At 39.7% G+C, this 17,577-nt stretch overlaps 2 protein-coding genes across 2 annotated transcripts in view; both read right to left on the reverse strand.

Moving 5' to 3' along the window:
• Positions 1 to 7,992, reverse strand: part of nrip2 (nuclear receptor interacting protein 2) — a 30,693-nt gene extending 22,701 nt beyond the window's left edge. The window contains exon 1 of the mRNA XM_078242790.1: positions 7,284 to 7,992. Coding sequence (XP_078098916.1) covers positions 7,284 to 7,811 — 528 coding nt within the window. The 5' untranslated portion in view covers positions 7,812 to 7,992. The remainder of the gene's footprint in view (positions 1 to 7,283) is intronic.
• Positions 7,993 to 10,237: 2,245 nt separating this feature from the next.
• On the reverse strand, positions 10,238 to 15,017 carry klhl42 (kelch-like family, member 42). Its single transcript, XM_078242825.1, has 3 exons — positions 13,844 to 15,017; positions 13,572 to 13,765; positions 10,238 to 12,201 (listed from the first exon to the last, which is right to left on the reverse strand). The coding sequence occupies exons 1-3, from the start codon at positions 14,605 to 14,607 to the stop codon at positions 11,747 to 11,749; spliced, it is 1,413 nt and encodes a 470-aa protein (XP_078098951.1). The 5' UTR covers positions 14,608 to 15,017; the 3' UTR covers positions 10,238 to 11,746.
• Positions 15,018 to 17,577: the final 2,560 nt, after the last annotated feature.

Raw genomic sequence — 17,577 nt, forward strand, 5'->3', positions numbered from 1 at the left:
AAAGCTATAGTGCATAGTTTCTGTCGCCCCCATGAGGAATTCTAAGTAATGACAACAAAACTGTCGGCGCGTCCACATGATTCAAACCTTCCGTGATTGCACCGCCCCCACCCCTCCTCCACGCAGTTGCTAGTAGCCAAGGAGGACATGGAGGATTAAAAAAACATGACGGACCTTTCAGAAGAGGTAATTATTTTCACTTAAGTTTCTGTGCGAAAGTCGCCGGATGACACAATCTTCTGAACACAGCCATACTGAGAAATACAGAGAGAGTTGTGTAGAGCTGATAGTCTTAATTAGATTTGTAGTAACTCATTTGGCAACGGCTTGAATGTAACGGACGTTTATTAATATCAAAAAGTTACACACTAAAGCTTTAATGCGACTTGTGATTGGTCCCCTACTGCAGCAGCTACAACCCAAAGGTTGTCTGTGGTGTGGTGATGCTTCCATTCACTTGATTGTTTTGAATGAAGTAGACAAAAAAGGTATCAAATGAAGTACTATTGGTATCTACATCACTTTAAAGGTACTGGTATTAGAACTGGTATCGTAACATTTTATTTTCCATCATTTTATAGACTAAATGATTAGTCAATCATCAATAATGAATCAAAAATAAAAAATAATCAGTAGTTGCAGACCTACAGTCACCCATATTTGTTCTTAAACTACATCCAGCTTTATTTTGTAAATGTGAATCATAATTTTCTGATTCAGATATTGCTTCCGCATAAACATTTCTGGCAATTTTGGATTACTCCTTTCAATTTTAATTATAAAAAATTCCAAGATTACATTTGGAGCCACTTTCGAGGCTACGCTGTTATGTGTCACACTTGGCCATACCCCGAAAATGAACAAAAAATACTTCTTCTGTCTCAGTATGATGCATCCTCTCCTCTGTTGTTGGGGTTATTTTGTCGGGTATTTTTAGCCTCCTGTCTTCCTACACTGCACTGAGGGAGCAGCTGGGGGTGTGTTGCCGCCCATCCACAGCTCCTGATGACACAGAGAGAGACAGGTTCACACTAACCCCTCTCCAGCCCATCTAATTGTCCTGGAGCTAATAATAAAACCTGCATCTGAACCTGAATTAACACTGCTTGTTTTGGAGGGAACAGGAAAAGGCAAACTCCCAAGAGCCTGGCGATCACACCGAGTAACATTGTCGTATTTGCTCTTTACTTTGAAGTGCTACTTTGCCTTACAATTGACTTTTTACAATTGAGTTCAGGGAGTGATTCTAGATCCATATGAATATATAAACCTGTTCTGGGATGTGATGTACTGTACACCATCTGCTCGTACAAATTCATGACTATTTGAAAGGACAGGAGATCAAAAGGTTCACAAAATTCTGATGGACGAATGCACAACACCTCTCCACACTGGTTTATCTATATTTTGGAAATGTCTAACAGGGTTTTTTGAGGCTACAATTGGACAAAATGATTAGTAACTCCAGACTTAAGTTGTATTTAATGTACATAGCAAAATGTGCTGCTTTCCATTCATCAGTTCCTTCTCTTCTACAAGCCCAGTTCTGTAGCTTTTGATCATCCTCAGAAAGTACCTGGAGACTCCTATCGCTCGATTAGACAGGCCTTTACTCACACATACACACACACACACACACACACACACACACACAGATTTCAGACTCACTCATCTGTAAGAGAGGGACATGAGCAAACGGACCACTAAGCTGCAGGGAGAAGAAGAAAGAGGCTTTGCAGCAGCAGGCTACAGTAGGTGTGTGCTGCACAATTAGACCAATATGAGATTTGAAAGGACACTATATTTGTGTTGAAGCTTCCTACAACCAATATGTATCTTATTTTACATTTCTACCCATTTTAAAGCCATATATGTTGACATAATTAGTAGGATTTATTGTTTTATGTGAATTTTCATAGTGAAAATTAGCTGATAAGTAATTTCATTAAGGAATAGTTCAACATTTTGGGAAATACGCCTATTGGCTTTCTTGCATACCAGCAGCTGGTTAGCTTAGTTTAGCATAAAGGCTGGAAATAGGGGGAAACAGCTAGCCTGACTCTATTATTATATTACCAAAGGTAATATAATCTGCCTACACCTTTTGAAGCTCATTTATTAACACTTTATATTTTGTTTGTTTAATCTGTTAAACAAAAAACAGTAAACTGTGCGTTCTCCATGACCCCATCTCAGCCGACTCTTTCCTTCCCCTCCATCGCTCTGCGTTAGAGCGGTGGATTTTGCCCTTTTCATGCTCACTGCTCCCCTTACTCTGCAGCACAACATGGCTGGAGTGATGATGCTACTGAGAGTGAGAGGTCCTCAGGCTAAAGAGCAGCAAAACAAATTCACTCTTACATAACAGGCTCTTCTGCTGAATTACACTCTGGACAGGCCAGCTAGCAGAAATGAAGAGGAAACAAGACGAGGTGTGTGTGTGTGTGTGTGTGTGTGTGTGTGTGTGTGTGTGTGTGTGTGTGTGTGTGTGTGTGTGTGGCATAAAAAACTAAAATGATTCACCATTTTTACTGATCGTGTGGCATCAGACCATTAATTTGAATATGGAATAATAATAATGGAATAGCTCGGCATTTTGTGAAACTTCTTTATTTGCTTTCTTTCAGAGAGTTGATGAGTAGATTTATACCACTTTCATATCTCCGTCTTAAAGTATGGAGCTGGAGCCAGGAGGTAGCTAGCTTAGCTTAGCATAGACTGGAAGCAGGGGGCGTAGATAGGGAAATGACTACCTAACTTAATCTTCCTATAATTTTTTGATTGATCATGCTTGTTTAACCTATAGAACGTCAGAAAATTGAGGGAAAATACCCATGCAAATGTCCCAGAGCTCAAAGTGACATTTCAAAATTGCTCATATAGTCTGAACAACATTCCAAACTCCCAAATCTATTCAGTTTAAAATGACATAAAACAAAGACAAGCAGCAAATCTTCACATTTGAAAAGCTGGAGCCTGCAGATGTTTGGTAATGTTTGCTTAAAGAATGACTTGATTGATCATTTGTTGTCAAATTAATCTTAAATTGATCAACTATTCACTTAATGGACTAGTAGTACAGTACCCCCCTCCTATCTCACTGACCCCCTACGACATACTCCTACCTGCAACCTAAGATCTGCTGACAGAAACCTCCTCAGCCCTATCGTATATACATTTTCCAGAAAAGAAAAAAAACAAAGATCATTTATTGTCAAAGATAAGTGTCTGACATTTAAGATATGACCTATTGTTTATGGAGGCCACAAGCCAAAAGGACAACAGTCATATTTCAGCCGTATTGTAATTAGATAAGAAATACTATGATATAACTGGAAAATGTCGAAAACAAACAGATTTGTAGTCAGATGTCCTACAGACGAACAACTGGATCTGCCTTATTCAGATGATTGCATCTTTTGTCTGAGAGGGTTCGGCCACCTCAGAAACACATCATGCTTTCTTCTCATTTTGTATGTCTATTCAGAGCCTGTGTCTGCAGAAAAGGTACACAGGCATGGCAGAGGACTGCCAGCAATTTCCACCCCTCCCTCAAGTACCCCAACATCGAAAATCACTTCTTACAGATGCCATGCAAATTGTGCTGTGCTCCCTGTGGCCACGTCTGCGCCACAGATTGTGTTTTAGATAACTACTGAGATGAGTTTCATTCTGTATCAAGGAGAAGATAATTGGTATTATGATGAGGATTTTAGGGCCCTGCAGATTGAGTAACACGCTGCCAATATATGAGTTGAGCATTATGCTCCTTGACTATAATGGAATTTTGGGGGATATTATCTCTACTTAGATTATTTTTTTCATATGATCTTTAATCGTTTTTAGATATGTCGTACTGGTTTTGTACAGAGCCCAAGAAGTCCCAAAAGATATGTTCTTTATAACATCTTGTGTGCACCACATGATCCATCTTCCATCTAACTGCTTTAATGGAAGTAATGAAGATTGGACTGCAACCAGAAAGCAATTTAAGGGGGGTGAGGGGGGATGTTAACCCCCTTGTTAGTAAAAAGAACCAAAATGCAAGCCCCTGGTTAACCTGTCATCCCTGCTCTCCATGCCCTAGTAGCAGAGAGAGTGCAGGGGCAGAGGGGTTGTTTAGTTTATTGATAGCCTGCCTGATGCATTACTCCTTTGTCTGACTTGAGGTTTGTGCAAGTTAGAATCTATGGGCCCGACAATGGCCTTGAAATAGCAGCCTAACTGTGTATTGATAAATCCCTGGCGCTGTCCGTGGTGCTGAAGTAGCAGACAGATTTGTAAATGTGACATTCTCTCGGAGTCCCACCCTCCTGTCAGTTTCGTCTTGGGTCTATATTATACTTTAAACCAGTGTTTTTCAAATGGGGGTAGCATAACCCTAGGGGTACTTTGGAGTACTGCAGGGGGTACTAGAGATTTATTTTTATTTATTTTTTTAAATATCAGTCATGCATAATTGCTAAAATAATTATACTATAATAATGAATAAATAAAAAGTGATTAATTCAAAAGATTTGAAATGTAGCATTGAAGTTTTTTTAAGTTACAAGGTTGTTGTTTAGTAAATTAGACACTGATGGTGCAGCACTGTAATGTACCTCTTTATTTAGGCTTTTTTTTCCACCCAAAATGTTTTGCGCTAGTCAGGCTACTTGGCTAAATAGATATTTCAAATAGAGTACAGGGGGGGGGGGTTCTTGAGTTCCTAAACTACGGAGTGGGCCGAGGACCAAATCACAGAATGTGCATGCTTTAATCGCGTGTTAAAAAATTAGAGGCGTTAAAAGCAATTTGCGTTACCTCGTTATTGTGTTCATTTTGAAAGTTTAGATAACTTCTCTCAAAACCCCACGAATGTCAACCTGAAGATGGCGCTAGAGAGAAAGTCAGGCGATCACCAAAGTCACTAAGATTCATCGTCTGGGGGACATGAATGTTTGTGCCAAATTTTCATGGCAATCCATCTAATAGTTAGAAAGATGTTCCAGTCTGGACCAATGCCACTAACATTGCTGAAAAAGTCCAACAGAGAAATGTGTATTTATATCTTTAACAACATCGACTTATTGTAGCCACATTTGCAGTTTTGAATTATGTTACCTTAGGAACACAGGGTCAATAAAGGAGGGAAGAGAGATAATATCTATCATTATGTATTAAAAAAAAACTTGACTCAGTAAAAGAAGGATAGAAGGTGGGTAGAATGTTTTTACTGCAGCAAATGTTGGTATTAAAACCTAGCAGACATAAATGCATCACAGTGTAATATTCACAGAGCAAAGAACACTGCTGGTGCTGCTGCACAGTGCCAGAGTGATTGTGTCAAGATTTCTTGGAGAGCTCTGGGGAATCTGGGAAGTCGCCATCAAACCAGAACAGTGTCACAGGAGAGGTGGAGTAATAAATTGTTCAGATTATTACAGCGAGTTCCTCCAGAGTATAACAGCTTCGGTTTATAAGGCTTCTGGAGGAAGAGGAAGTGAAGAGGTTGGAGATGTCTTTGATCCTTTTATGTCAACCCTAAAATATGTGTGTGTTGCTGAATGTATAACGGCATCTCTCTCTGTTTGGGATGCATGTACACAGTGTACTGTAGTAGGCTTTGACTTGACGTTTCCCTCCTCTTCATGCAGAGTGCAAGACTCTGAATCTTTCATGACCCTTTCAATGACGAATTTACTTTTCAAGGCTTCATTTAATGACATACAGTACATAAAGTAGTGCATTATTGCAGTAAAATGGTGCTCATACAAAATGTATTGTTAGGAGTGAAATATCTCTGTATGCATGACATTGAAATAAAATGTGACAAGTGAGAGCAAATATGAAGCCAGGTGAAAGAAGTGGTATAAAGCCTTTTGTGGTTTCAGAAGGAGCAGAGTGAAATCTATATTGCCTCAAGTGATGTCACTTGAGTCGGCGTCTGTTGAGCCTGAGGACTACAAGTTTGAAAATGGAAAAACATCTGGAGTGTTGAGTTAGAAAGATATGAGCTTACGAGACCTCTGTAGCCCGCTGCCTACCTATGCTCGAGGCTGGCAGCTCGAGGCTATATTAGCCGCTACTAGCATAATACACCCAAATCTCTGACTGAACTGTTGGCAGTTGAGTTGCATTTTGGGTAATGTAGGAGGCAGGTTTTAAGAGGCACGTATTATATAGCATTTTCAGGATAATACTTGCATTTTGTGTTTGTACTAGAACATGTTTACATGCTTTAATGTTAAAAAAAACACTTTATTTTTCTCTTGCTGCCCATGGCTGCTGCATCTGTATTCACCCTCTGTATGAGACGCTGTGTAGGAGCACCTGCCAGCATGTTTCCTGGAATCTCCGGTGTGTTTCAGTTTTGCTTCACTAGCTAGTTGAAGCTGGAGCTACTGCAACGGAGTATATAGCAGGACTTTGTACTGTGAAAAATCACCAATAAAGGCTTCTAAACCAAATATTACACAACCGGACATGTCCCAGCAGTAAAGTGATCGAGATGAGGGGAGAAATTACCAGCATTGGCCGCCAAGACTACAGCTATTTTGCGTTATCATGCAGCTACTTAATATTTAGCAGTAGGCTAACGTCAGATTGTAGTGAAACGAAGCCGCACTTTTTACCGTAAAAAATCACAGAAAAAGGCTTCTGAACCAAACACTACCCAATCGGACATGTTTCCGCAGTAATGCGACCCGGAATTGGGGAGAATTTAACAACACTGGCAACCAAGATGACATTTTACTGATGTTAGCATTTAGCTAAATGCGACAATGTTGACACCGCAGTGGCTTAAAATAAAAACACTCCAGTCCTGCCTACCTGGAGAAGATGACCAATCATAGAAGGCCGGCTTAGAGTTGCGTAACACTTAGTAAAAAAAACAATTGAAACCGGAACGTTTCCAATTCCTTTAAAATATGTTTACCTCATTATTTGAACGTTTAACATGAAAATCCAACATTATAACATTGTAGATATGACAGAAAATACGGAAAAGCATAATATGTCCACTTTAACAAGGAAGAAGAATGCATGGAATATAAAAGATGATATTTCTAGTTCAATTGTCAACATGAGTCTTACATTATCACAGGAGTGCAATGCTAAATCAGTTAAGTATTCTTTTAAATGTGACATGCTTCTACCGTACAATTGTGACATCTACTTCCACTTAAACTCAACCCTGAACTGCTAAGCACCTGGCAACACACAGAACAGCCTCTCCAATCAAGTAAATCATGACCTGATTGTCTAAAGCACTTGTTTAGAGTCTCTAAGAGTCCACTCACCAAGTCTTTAGATGTGCCCAGTCTCTTCAGCCCATCCAGAGGCAGGAGGTCAGCTGAGTCCTTGTGTGTGAACTGGGTGGCCTGCTTCAGACGCCTCTGCTGGTGAAGGATGGCTTTATCCCGGATGGCAAGCTCACCTTTCTTCGCCTCACTCATGGTCTCGGACTGTAAAGCAGTCTTTTTCTGGTGCTGTGCACAGAAGCAGATACTATATACCCTCGCAGCAGCAGAGCTCTCTGCAGACAGTAAGAGACAGAGTGGATGTCCGTGTGCAGTGTGGTGGAGAAACCCCAATAGGCAGCTTTTTAAGGATTGCTGTTTATGTCCAAAATAAACCTGCAATTGTAACCTCTTCCACTCTGTTTTGCCCTTTCTGAAATGTCCTTCCCTCTGGGCTTGCTGTTCTCTCTCTCTCTCTCTCTCTCTCTCTCTCTCTCTCTCTCTCTCTCTCTCTCTCTCTCTCTCTCTCTCTCTCTCTCTCTCTCTCTCTCGCTCTCTGTCTTTCTCTGTGTTTGTAGTCCTTGGCATGTATTATTCTCAGTAGCTTTAGGAGCTATTGACCTGTCCTGGACGCTCCTCTGATGTAGACATGCATCTTCCTCACTGTCAAGATCTGTTCTGTCTCGTACAGAGTCTGCGTGACGGCTGTTGGGTAGGTGTGACTGAGAGTGTGTTATTTCCCCTCCCCTTAGTGCCGTCTGTCCTTGGATCTTTCTCTCTCTCTGTTACACTTACATGTCTACTTTCAGTAGTGTATGCGCTCGCTCTCTCTCTCTCTCTCTCTCTCTCTCTCTCTCTCTCTCTCTCTCTCTCTCGCTCTCTCTCTCTCCTAAGAGCCCTCCTCTTTCCGTCTCACACTCAACAGATGCATGCTCACCTCTGAATACAGAGCCCAATATTTCAATTGACTCTCAGCCAAGGAAACACAAAGAAAAAGACTAAAACATATGCAATACTGTCGTCTATGCAGCTACAATATAACATTAGATTGTCAGCATTATTTAGTCTTAGTGATGGCACAACACACACCGACACACACACTGATACACACACACACACACACACACACACACACACACACACTGTCATCTTTTTTTCTAAGCCAGGCACAGTTTGCAGTATTTGTCCCATGAGCAGTGATTGGTCTCGATGGCCTCCGCTGTGGAGGTGTGAGAGAGATCATTGTGGTCTGACCCCAGATAGAGGATCAATCTTGACAACTGCTGGCAACAATTGATTTCCTCTGCCACCCCCCCCCCCCCTAGTGGCAGCCACGGTCAATTAAAGAAACACTATTTCAATCACTCTATCCACACCATGCAACAAAAGGTAAAAACTATCACATCCATCCATGTTTATGACCTCTAGATGATGACACATTCTTAAAACAGGGGTGATTCAGCCTACAGGTATGGCAGATTTCATGTTTAAACTTAAACTTGTCTTTCATAGCATTTAAGGAGTGAGTTTTTTCAGAAAATGCATGTTAATGCTAATATGGAAGATGATTTGTTTTAAATATATGTCATTTCTTTGAAGAAGGGAGTCCTTGTGAAGGTGGAAAATACTGAATGTCTGCTGAGATTTGTAATGTTTAAAAAGCATGTGCTGCCCCCTGCTGGTTGTTTTTTACTTGGATTTCTTTTAGCCTGAGATGCATCACCATATTTAAATCTCTCTGTCAAGCATGTTAAATTCAGATTGCATTTTACAGTCATAGAAGGAAACATGCGGCCATTTTTATAGATAAATATTCCATAGAGAGAAATATATTAGGGCATATTGGATGATTTTGGTCATGTGGGATGGTATTTATTGGAGTCAATGACATTTCAGTTGATCATTTACAGTAAGTCTCAAGTATTCATTGGTTTCGAAGACTTAGGACAGGGTTTTCCTGTTTTAAATTAGTTTTATATTACTATAAATTGTGAAATCTTTGGGTTGGGGGCTGCTGGTCAGGTAAAACATGCCATTTTAAAAAGTCATCATGGGCTCTGGGACATTGTGATGGGCATTTTGTACTGTTTTCTGATTTTTGTTTGTGCTGTTTTTGTACATTTGATGGACTAAATCAGTGATTCGCTGTGCCTGTCACACTGCCAGGGGCTTCGTAAAAAATTGAAATATATGCAGTATATACATTCTTTTTTTTTTTTCAAAAGGCAAATATTGAAATTTTTATATCTTTAATAATGAATAGATCACATTTTAATCTAACAAATTGTATATTATTTTAAAAAGCCTACCGTATTGAATCCGTGCTTATGTACGCACTGAGTGAAACACTCACTTCATACTTATCTTGGTGTGTGTGTGTGTGTGTGTGTGTGTGTGTGTGTGTGTGTGTGTGTGTGTGTTCTGAAATGCACTTCAAATCAGCCCTTTTTTTATGGGTATTCTTTGTTAAGATGGTGAAAATGTTCGTATTATCTTTCTAATACATTTCTCGTGTTGTTATTTTGCATAACTAAGATTATAGAAGTGTAAAAAAAATAGGCTACATCAAATTATTCCAAATATTATAGATTAGGGGGTCCCCGGTATATTCTTTATCTTGTAAGGGATCCTTGGCTGAAAAACAATTGAGAACCTCTGGACTTAAATCATAGTGAAAAAGTGATTTTGATCAGTGATTTTTTATTTTTCTCACATTTGTTTGTTGATTTATTTTGAAATTGTAATCTGCTTGCGCTGCAGATAATAGTGGTGACACTGAAACCCATTTGAAATATCAGGTTCATACATTCTGTCTTCTAGGGATTACTTGTAATTATTTAAAAGGTCAGTTCACTCAAATGACATTTTCTCACTTATCTTAAGACGTCACATCAAAGATGTTACGTGTTATGCTCAGTTGATTAAGAAATTTTGAATAGAACAAACCTCGGAGACACAAGTAGAATATGGAGAAATGACAGTATAAAATGGTGAATTAAAAGAACTGCAAAACAGACCCCTGAACTTCATCTTTATTCATCAAGACCTAAATTCCAAAAACTGGCAAACAATAAAGTAATGCAGAGAGAATCTGAAATCCACCAAATCAAACATCAAAAGTGCTGCATTTACCCAAAACTTCAGCAATTCAGAAAAACGTTTTGCTTCGAAGCTTATTTCTCGTGTCGGCACACCTCCAATATTTGATAAAGGAACTTAAAAGTACCTTAATGAAAACAAAATCTGCTTTAGCAGAGAGAAAAACAAACACCCATTTTGGTCAGTTGCTGGTAATGTAACAAAGTCTTGCATTGTGTGCTTTTTTTTGTATTAAGTTCCATTAACTGAGGTTGCAGAAGGCACATGTGCATCGTTCATTTCATGGAATTGCGCTTTAAGCTTCACTTAGTTTATCTCTGGAAAATAAGACTGTGCAAGTGTACATACAACACATTAAGCTCTCTCTGATCCCAAACAATAACTTTCAAGGAACCTTTAATTCCCATAAAACTGGCAGTGTAAAACCAAAGCCATATTTCATGATTATCTGCTATGTACAGTTCATGAAGACATGAGAATGAGAAATGAGTTTTGTTTCCGAGATATCTTAAGGTTTGTAGTGAATTGTGGATAAACATATACGCCAATGCCATATTGGGAGTGTAAACATTGGGAATACTGTGGCCTATAAATTTAAAAGCATGATGTTATGTACACCCAGTTTGTGTGCCTCTCATGTATTAGCATTACATCCGACAGTGGTAACCATCCGTTGTATAAATAATTACTCGACAATGTTTGAAAAACCAAGAGGGATCGTTAAATAACACTTACCGCTGTTGTGTAGATGTTTCCAGAATCCTAAGACTCTTCCAACCATCTAGATGGTAAAATATTCTGTCTACTGCACAATAAAAAAAAATATGTTAGCCAGTTTCCCAAGATGCAAATCTGTTTCCCAATCCAAACAAAGATGGCAACCGGCAAGTCACCTGGATATGAAACAAGTCGCAAGTTGGGAAACAGTTTTAAAATCTTTTTAATTGTGCAGCAGACAAAATATTTTCTCATCCAGGTGGTTAAGATAGTCTGAGATATCCTGGAAATACCTTAGGAGCAGCAGTAAGTGTTATTTAATGTCCTCCTGGGCTTTTTAAACTTTCCAGGGAATTATTTCTTAGAAAAACAGATGATTTCCACTGTGACTAATGTTAATACATGAGAGGCACAAACTGGGGCTAGCTGTTATGATGCTGTTGACCTACGGGCCATGCCGTTTCATCACTTTATTTGCCATTGTAGCTTTTGTATTTGCATCCGCAGCAGTATGTACAATGTAGTGCAGGTTTTTTTTGTTGTTTTTTTTAGGCACAAAGGTCACAAGGTGTTCAACCTGGCAACCGGACACAGTTTCCACTAATGCCACAGAGCCCCATTCTGTGCCATAACAATCAAGCCACACACTGGCCTATATACTACGCATGGGCTCCACTTCTGTTAGTCTTTCCCATCAGCCCTCTCAATCACAGCACGTTGGGTAGGTAAAGCGAACAGAGCAGCATGTTCTGTCCCAGAGCCGGGAAGCGTCTGAAGGCCTCCCAGGCATCAGAGAAGATGTTGTACTTAAGAAAGACACGGTGCTCCAGGCTAGTGGGTAGGCTGACGTCCCTGCTCATGATGTAGATGCCGTCGTTGTGCAGCGTGCACGTCAGGTTCAGGCCAGACTTGGACGTGTTCTCCTTCAGCTGGATCCACTCCCCCGTGGAGACATTGTAGGACTGCACCGTCAGCACGTCCTCCGTCTGGCTGGGACGCCGCTGCCGCTGGCCCACCTCCAGCTCGTGGGTGTAGCCACCCACCAGGTAGATTGTGTCCTCCACCGACAGCATTTGCTGCTTGCGGATGTGCGCCGGACAGGACCGAAACACCGTCCAGGTGTCAGACATGGGGCAGTAACGGAGAACACTTGTGTTCCTGTCTGTCAGACACACAAAAAAAACATGTTAAACTCAAAGACACAAAACTGAAAGAAACATGTGGCAGCACCAAGGGTATAGGTCTGGTTTCAGAAAACATGCAGCGCAAGAGGAAGTTATTTTTTTTATACCTGACAACTAGGGATGCACCGATCCAACTTTTTCAGTCACGGTACCGATACCAATGCCTGGGCTTTGTGTATCTGTCGATACCTGATACCGATCTGATACCGTTGTTGAATTAATAATACACTGTATACCTTCTACCTTATACCTTCCTTCCACCATGTGGAAGAGACTAAAGGCACCAGACTTTCCTAACTAAACATTACTTTCCTAACTAAGACAAAATAACATAGATGTAATGTATTGAATTCTTATTTATTTGTACACTCAACTCTTCCAGCATGCGACACATGTGCGACAGAGGGAAAAAAAACTAACAAAACTGGATCTGTTAATTTTTCCGATCCCCGATCTAGCTATTTTGTCAATATCGGGACCGATATCTGATCTTAATATCGGATCGGTGCACCCCTACTGCGATAAAACCACCTCCACCAACAAAATACGTGTACAGTATGTAGCATGAGGGGTGAATTAAAAAACTAAATTGCTTGCTGCTGTTAAATCAGAGTCAGCTTTATTGGCCAAGTTTGCGCAAACAAACAAGGAATTTGACTCCGGTTAATCTTTGCTCTCTAAGTACAACACTCACTTAACATATAAGAATAAAAAAAAAAAATTATATATATATATATGTATAAAAATACTGTTAAGTATACAGTATAACAATACAATAGAATTTAGAACTTTACAAAAATATACAATAACAATTGAAGAAACTGTAAGCGTTATTAATAATTGAAACCAACTCAGATGTGTGAGATCGACTTTTTAATCAAGTAATCTAGTGTCCTTCAAATATGCCCTCGGGCAGCAATAATTACTGTAACATCCTGTGCACCCAACAATGCCAAGGCCCTAATAATTGAAGTTATATAAGTAATAATACACGACAGTGTCCTCCTGATTTTGAAAATACCAAAGACAGAGGCAAAAACGCCTCAATGCAATGAAGTGAAGGTATTACTTTCCATGTTGCTAACTGTTACCACCATTATTAGCCGTCCAGGTCTTCATTTATTTTCACTGCTACTATCACATAAGCAATATTGTAGCATCAAGGCGCACATTGCTTGTTTCAAAGACTGTTTTCACCCTCCGGGCAATAAGACTTTTCAAAAGTCTGCAGGACAAAGGGACAAGTGGCCATCGCTGTTTTTATGTACCAGTTTATATTGTTTGTAATTGTATGTGTGTAACACTGTGTGTGATAGCATGACCGTATACGGAGCTGAGTTATACCAACCTCTTGCAGTGTATCCACCCATAACATAGATCATCCCTTGGCATTCACAGGCAGAGAACTCAGCCAGTGGGTTGGGCATTGAGGACACACAGGTCCACCAGTCCTGTTCTGGGCTGTAACACTCCACTGTGCCCAGACTCTGGCCTCCTACAGCGTACATCTTCCCTTGTACTGCCAGCAGCTTGAAGTTGGACCTAAAGGAATAGATGCAGTAAGTTAAACATGATAGCCGCTATTGATATTTGAGAGAAAATGTGTAGATGTGGTTTTACCTCTTTTGGTTGAGCGGAGCCACCTGGTTCCACTCGTTCCTACAGGGGTTGTAGCAGTGCACCGCAGAGATCTCCTGACTCGTCATCCTGTATCCACCGACTATGAACAGGTAGTTATCGAGGACAGCTGAGCCATATCCTCTGACGTTGATCATATCTGGAGGCAGGTTGTTTGCGAGCGGTTTCCACCGCTGCTCCACCTCTCCATACCTCAGCATGGACCAGGGTTCATCCTGATCGGGCACGTCCAGGGAGAGACAGGTGAAGTCTCCGATGGCTACCAAGGTGGCGGTGCCTTTCATGCGCATCTCCCTGACTTGGTCTCTGACAGTAGAGGGGAGGCTGCTGAACTCTGGCCGCCTCAGCATGGGATGATAGTAGCAGCTCATGTATTTGAGGCAAGCATTACGCAGATCATGAGTCCCGTAAACTTCAGAGAGGCTGTACAGCTCCACGCAGTTGTCCAGGCGGATCTCCGAGGTGAGGAGCTTGAGGATGGAGGTGACCTGTAAGAAGGAGGCGGTCTCAATCAGGTCCTCCAGAGTCTCGTTGACAACCTGAACCTTGGAGGTGTTGATGAACTCCAGGACCAGCTCCAGGCCGGGGACACTGAGCCCCTGCAGCTGCACCGAGTCCTCGGTGGACTCCCTCATCCCGGAGCTGTACAGTGCACGGAAGTAGTCGCTCTTCTCTATCAGCTTCTTTTTATTCACCTCGTAGATTTTGTCATCCATGACGATGGCAATAATCTGCTCAGATGACATGGCGAAGCGTGTTTTTATCTTCCAGGCTGAGTTTTGTTTTTGCTCGCCCTTTGTCAGCCTCCTCCGGGAGTCACCGTTTACATTTCACCGGCGAGGGAGCTCTGTGGCCGGTCTATATATGGTAATGTTCAGCCCATAGATAACCATGGAGCAACTTTCGTTAGCCGTGGAAGCTAACCAGGTAGTCACATAGAGAAGAGATGATGCTGCTGCTAAAACTAGCCAAAAGTACCTTTTCCTCGCATTAGCATTCCTCGACAGTCCGGTAAAAACTCGCTCCAATATCTAAACAGTGTAGTTTATTTCTAACACTGGCAGTAACCTTTCCCATTACATTTTATAAGCCTTTAGTGGGACAGTGCCGAGCTGTCAAACGTTAACTGTTTTGATTCTGCACTACATACGTCACATCCGGGTTTCATACTTCTTATTCGTGAGGATATTTCTGCAGAGCTGTTGTTTGCTGCTGTCACCTGCCGGTAAATGGACAAATTACTCCACATCAAAAAACATACACAAATGTTCACAAAATAAATAAAAAATAAAACCAAATAAAAAAAGAAACTCTGAAAAAAAATGCTGAGTCACTGCAGCATTTGAAGAAAATATCTCTTTAACTAGCTTTTTTTTTTTGTTTTTTTTTAACTAAAAGTTAACATAACTTATTTCCTTAATGGTCCTGCACCAAAATAAATATTAAATAGATTCACTCACCTCGACTCCTTTCCATTTACTTTAATTTAAGTTTTTACACCTGTTACTCTACTGTACACAAGGACAAAAAGACAAAAAGAAACAGAATAATAGATGCCACAATTATAAAACAGCAAGTTATTATATTATTAATAGTATATTATAATTATAAGCCTAACTTTATAATAAATAAAATAAAATAAATCATTTTCCAACAGAAATTTCAATCAGACTTAACTCTGATTCAGTCTCCGTAGGACTACACTTTTGTTTTGAAAAATAATCTCAAGTTTTACACCAGTGACAGTGTATAATACCACCAATTCAAGTTGCACTGCAGTGGTTTGTGATGAGTTTACCAGCATGGATTACATACTAAATGTATGTATGTAATGTATGTATTTGCTCTTGTTGTCTTTTAAATGTCATTTCATGTCTTCTGTTAATCACTTTGTGTTTGAATGGTACTGTACAAACAAACGTGCCTCTCCTCGTCTTAAATAATTTGAAATCCTCATTTTCCTACACGGGGAATGTAAAACTTGCAGGTTTCGAATCAATGTCCTGAGTTCACTGGTATGGCATGGCTTACAATCAGGAAATCCTCTTTGTAAATAATTTATTTATTTTTTTAAATTGAACCATTAAATTAAGACCAAACATGAAAAAAATCTCCACAACTTTAATTAGTTTGATTCCTACTCTAAAATTAAAAACTTACAGCAAATAACATTTATTACAGGTGGGTTTGGAAGCTTTGGTGACAAATGGCAGTGGATGTAGGAGATTAAATTATGGTTTTTATCAGATCAACACATTTGTAATAAATCTGAATGTGGACTTTTTAACCTAAACTACATTGTATTGCACAATTTAAGTGTTATCCTCAAAGCTCCTACTTATGTGTCAGTGCAGAGTTATAATAAGATCAGCAGCCAGCAGCCCTGCTCCCTGTTGTCTATATCCAGCTGTCAATCAAGATAACGTGTGACTTATCACACTCGTGGCGTCACTGTCTAAGGGTTTAGCTGAGCGAGTAGTGAAAAGACCAATAATTCTACAGGCTGTGACAGGCGGTGGTGCCTTCAAAATAAAAGCATAGAGCTTGAGATAAAATAATGTGCTACGATTTTACTCAACAGCTTCACCGGTGTCGATGTGTTAAATCTGTAATGAAACATAAAGGAGCAGTTAACCCACTTTTATCAATAACAGCATATAGTTTTTATTTTTTAATTTTAGAGTCAATTTAAGGTTGAATAATGCAGTTTCTGGTTAGAAATACTGTATAAATGCTTAGCCTAAATACTCAAAAAACGAAAGATTTAAATATATGAATTTGAAAAAAGATTTGGGCTGCAATTAGCAATTATTTTCTTGACTAATCAATATGAGGAATAATGTCTACTTTAGTCAATTAATATGTCTAATGTCAGATGTATGTGAAAATAGTGAAAAATGCCCATGGTTAGTTATTCAAATTACTTGTTTAATCCGAAAAACAGCTAAACTCAAAGCTGTTTACTATCATAGGCTATATGATAAGGAACAGCATCAAATGTTCACATTTTGTGAAGCCTGAATCAGCAAATGTTTGGCATTCTTGCTTAAAATAATGAATGAATTATCCAAATAGTTGCCTGTTAATTTTCTGTCGATCAGTTTTTTGATTAATCAGCTAATCCTTTCATTAATTATTGTTAGACAAAAATCTACATCTGTTTAATAGTACTTAGCAACAGAAAACTAATTAACTAAAATCCTCCCACTCTGTCCCCAGAGTCAGAACTAAACAGGGGGAAGCAGCGTTCAGTTTTTATGCTCTACATATCTGGAACAAACTCCCAAATAACTGCAGGTCCGCCGCAACTCTCAGTTCTTTCAAATCAAGGCTGAAGACCTTTCTTTTTGATGTTGCCTTTCTTTAAATCATTGTTCATTCATAAGTCCTCTGGGAGGCCAGGTTTGGAACCTGAGTTGCAACAGAAAAAGAGTTAAAGTATAAGTCCTCTGGGAGGCCCGAGTTGGACTTGGTTAGCTTGTTAAGTCCTTTGGAAGGCCCAGTTTGTTCTTATACTACACTGTACATTTTATTCTCGTCTTTTATAATCGTTTTTAACTGCTCTTTAATGTTTTAATTTTTTTTAATCGTTTTTAAATTTAGGTAAAGCACTTTGAATTGCCCTGTTGCTGAAATGTGCTATACAAATAAAGCTGCCTTGCCTTGCCTTGCCATTAATCATAAATTAAAAGTATTAGCATTTTCATACTAGCACC

Source organism: Sander vitreus, chromosome 23, assembly GCF_031162955.1.
Source record: "Sander vitreus isolate 19-12246 chromosome 23, sanVit1, whole genome shotgun sequence".
Classification (NCBI taxonomy): domain Eukaryota; kingdom Metazoa; phylum Chordata; class Actinopteri; order Perciformes; family Percidae; genus Sander; species Sander vitreus.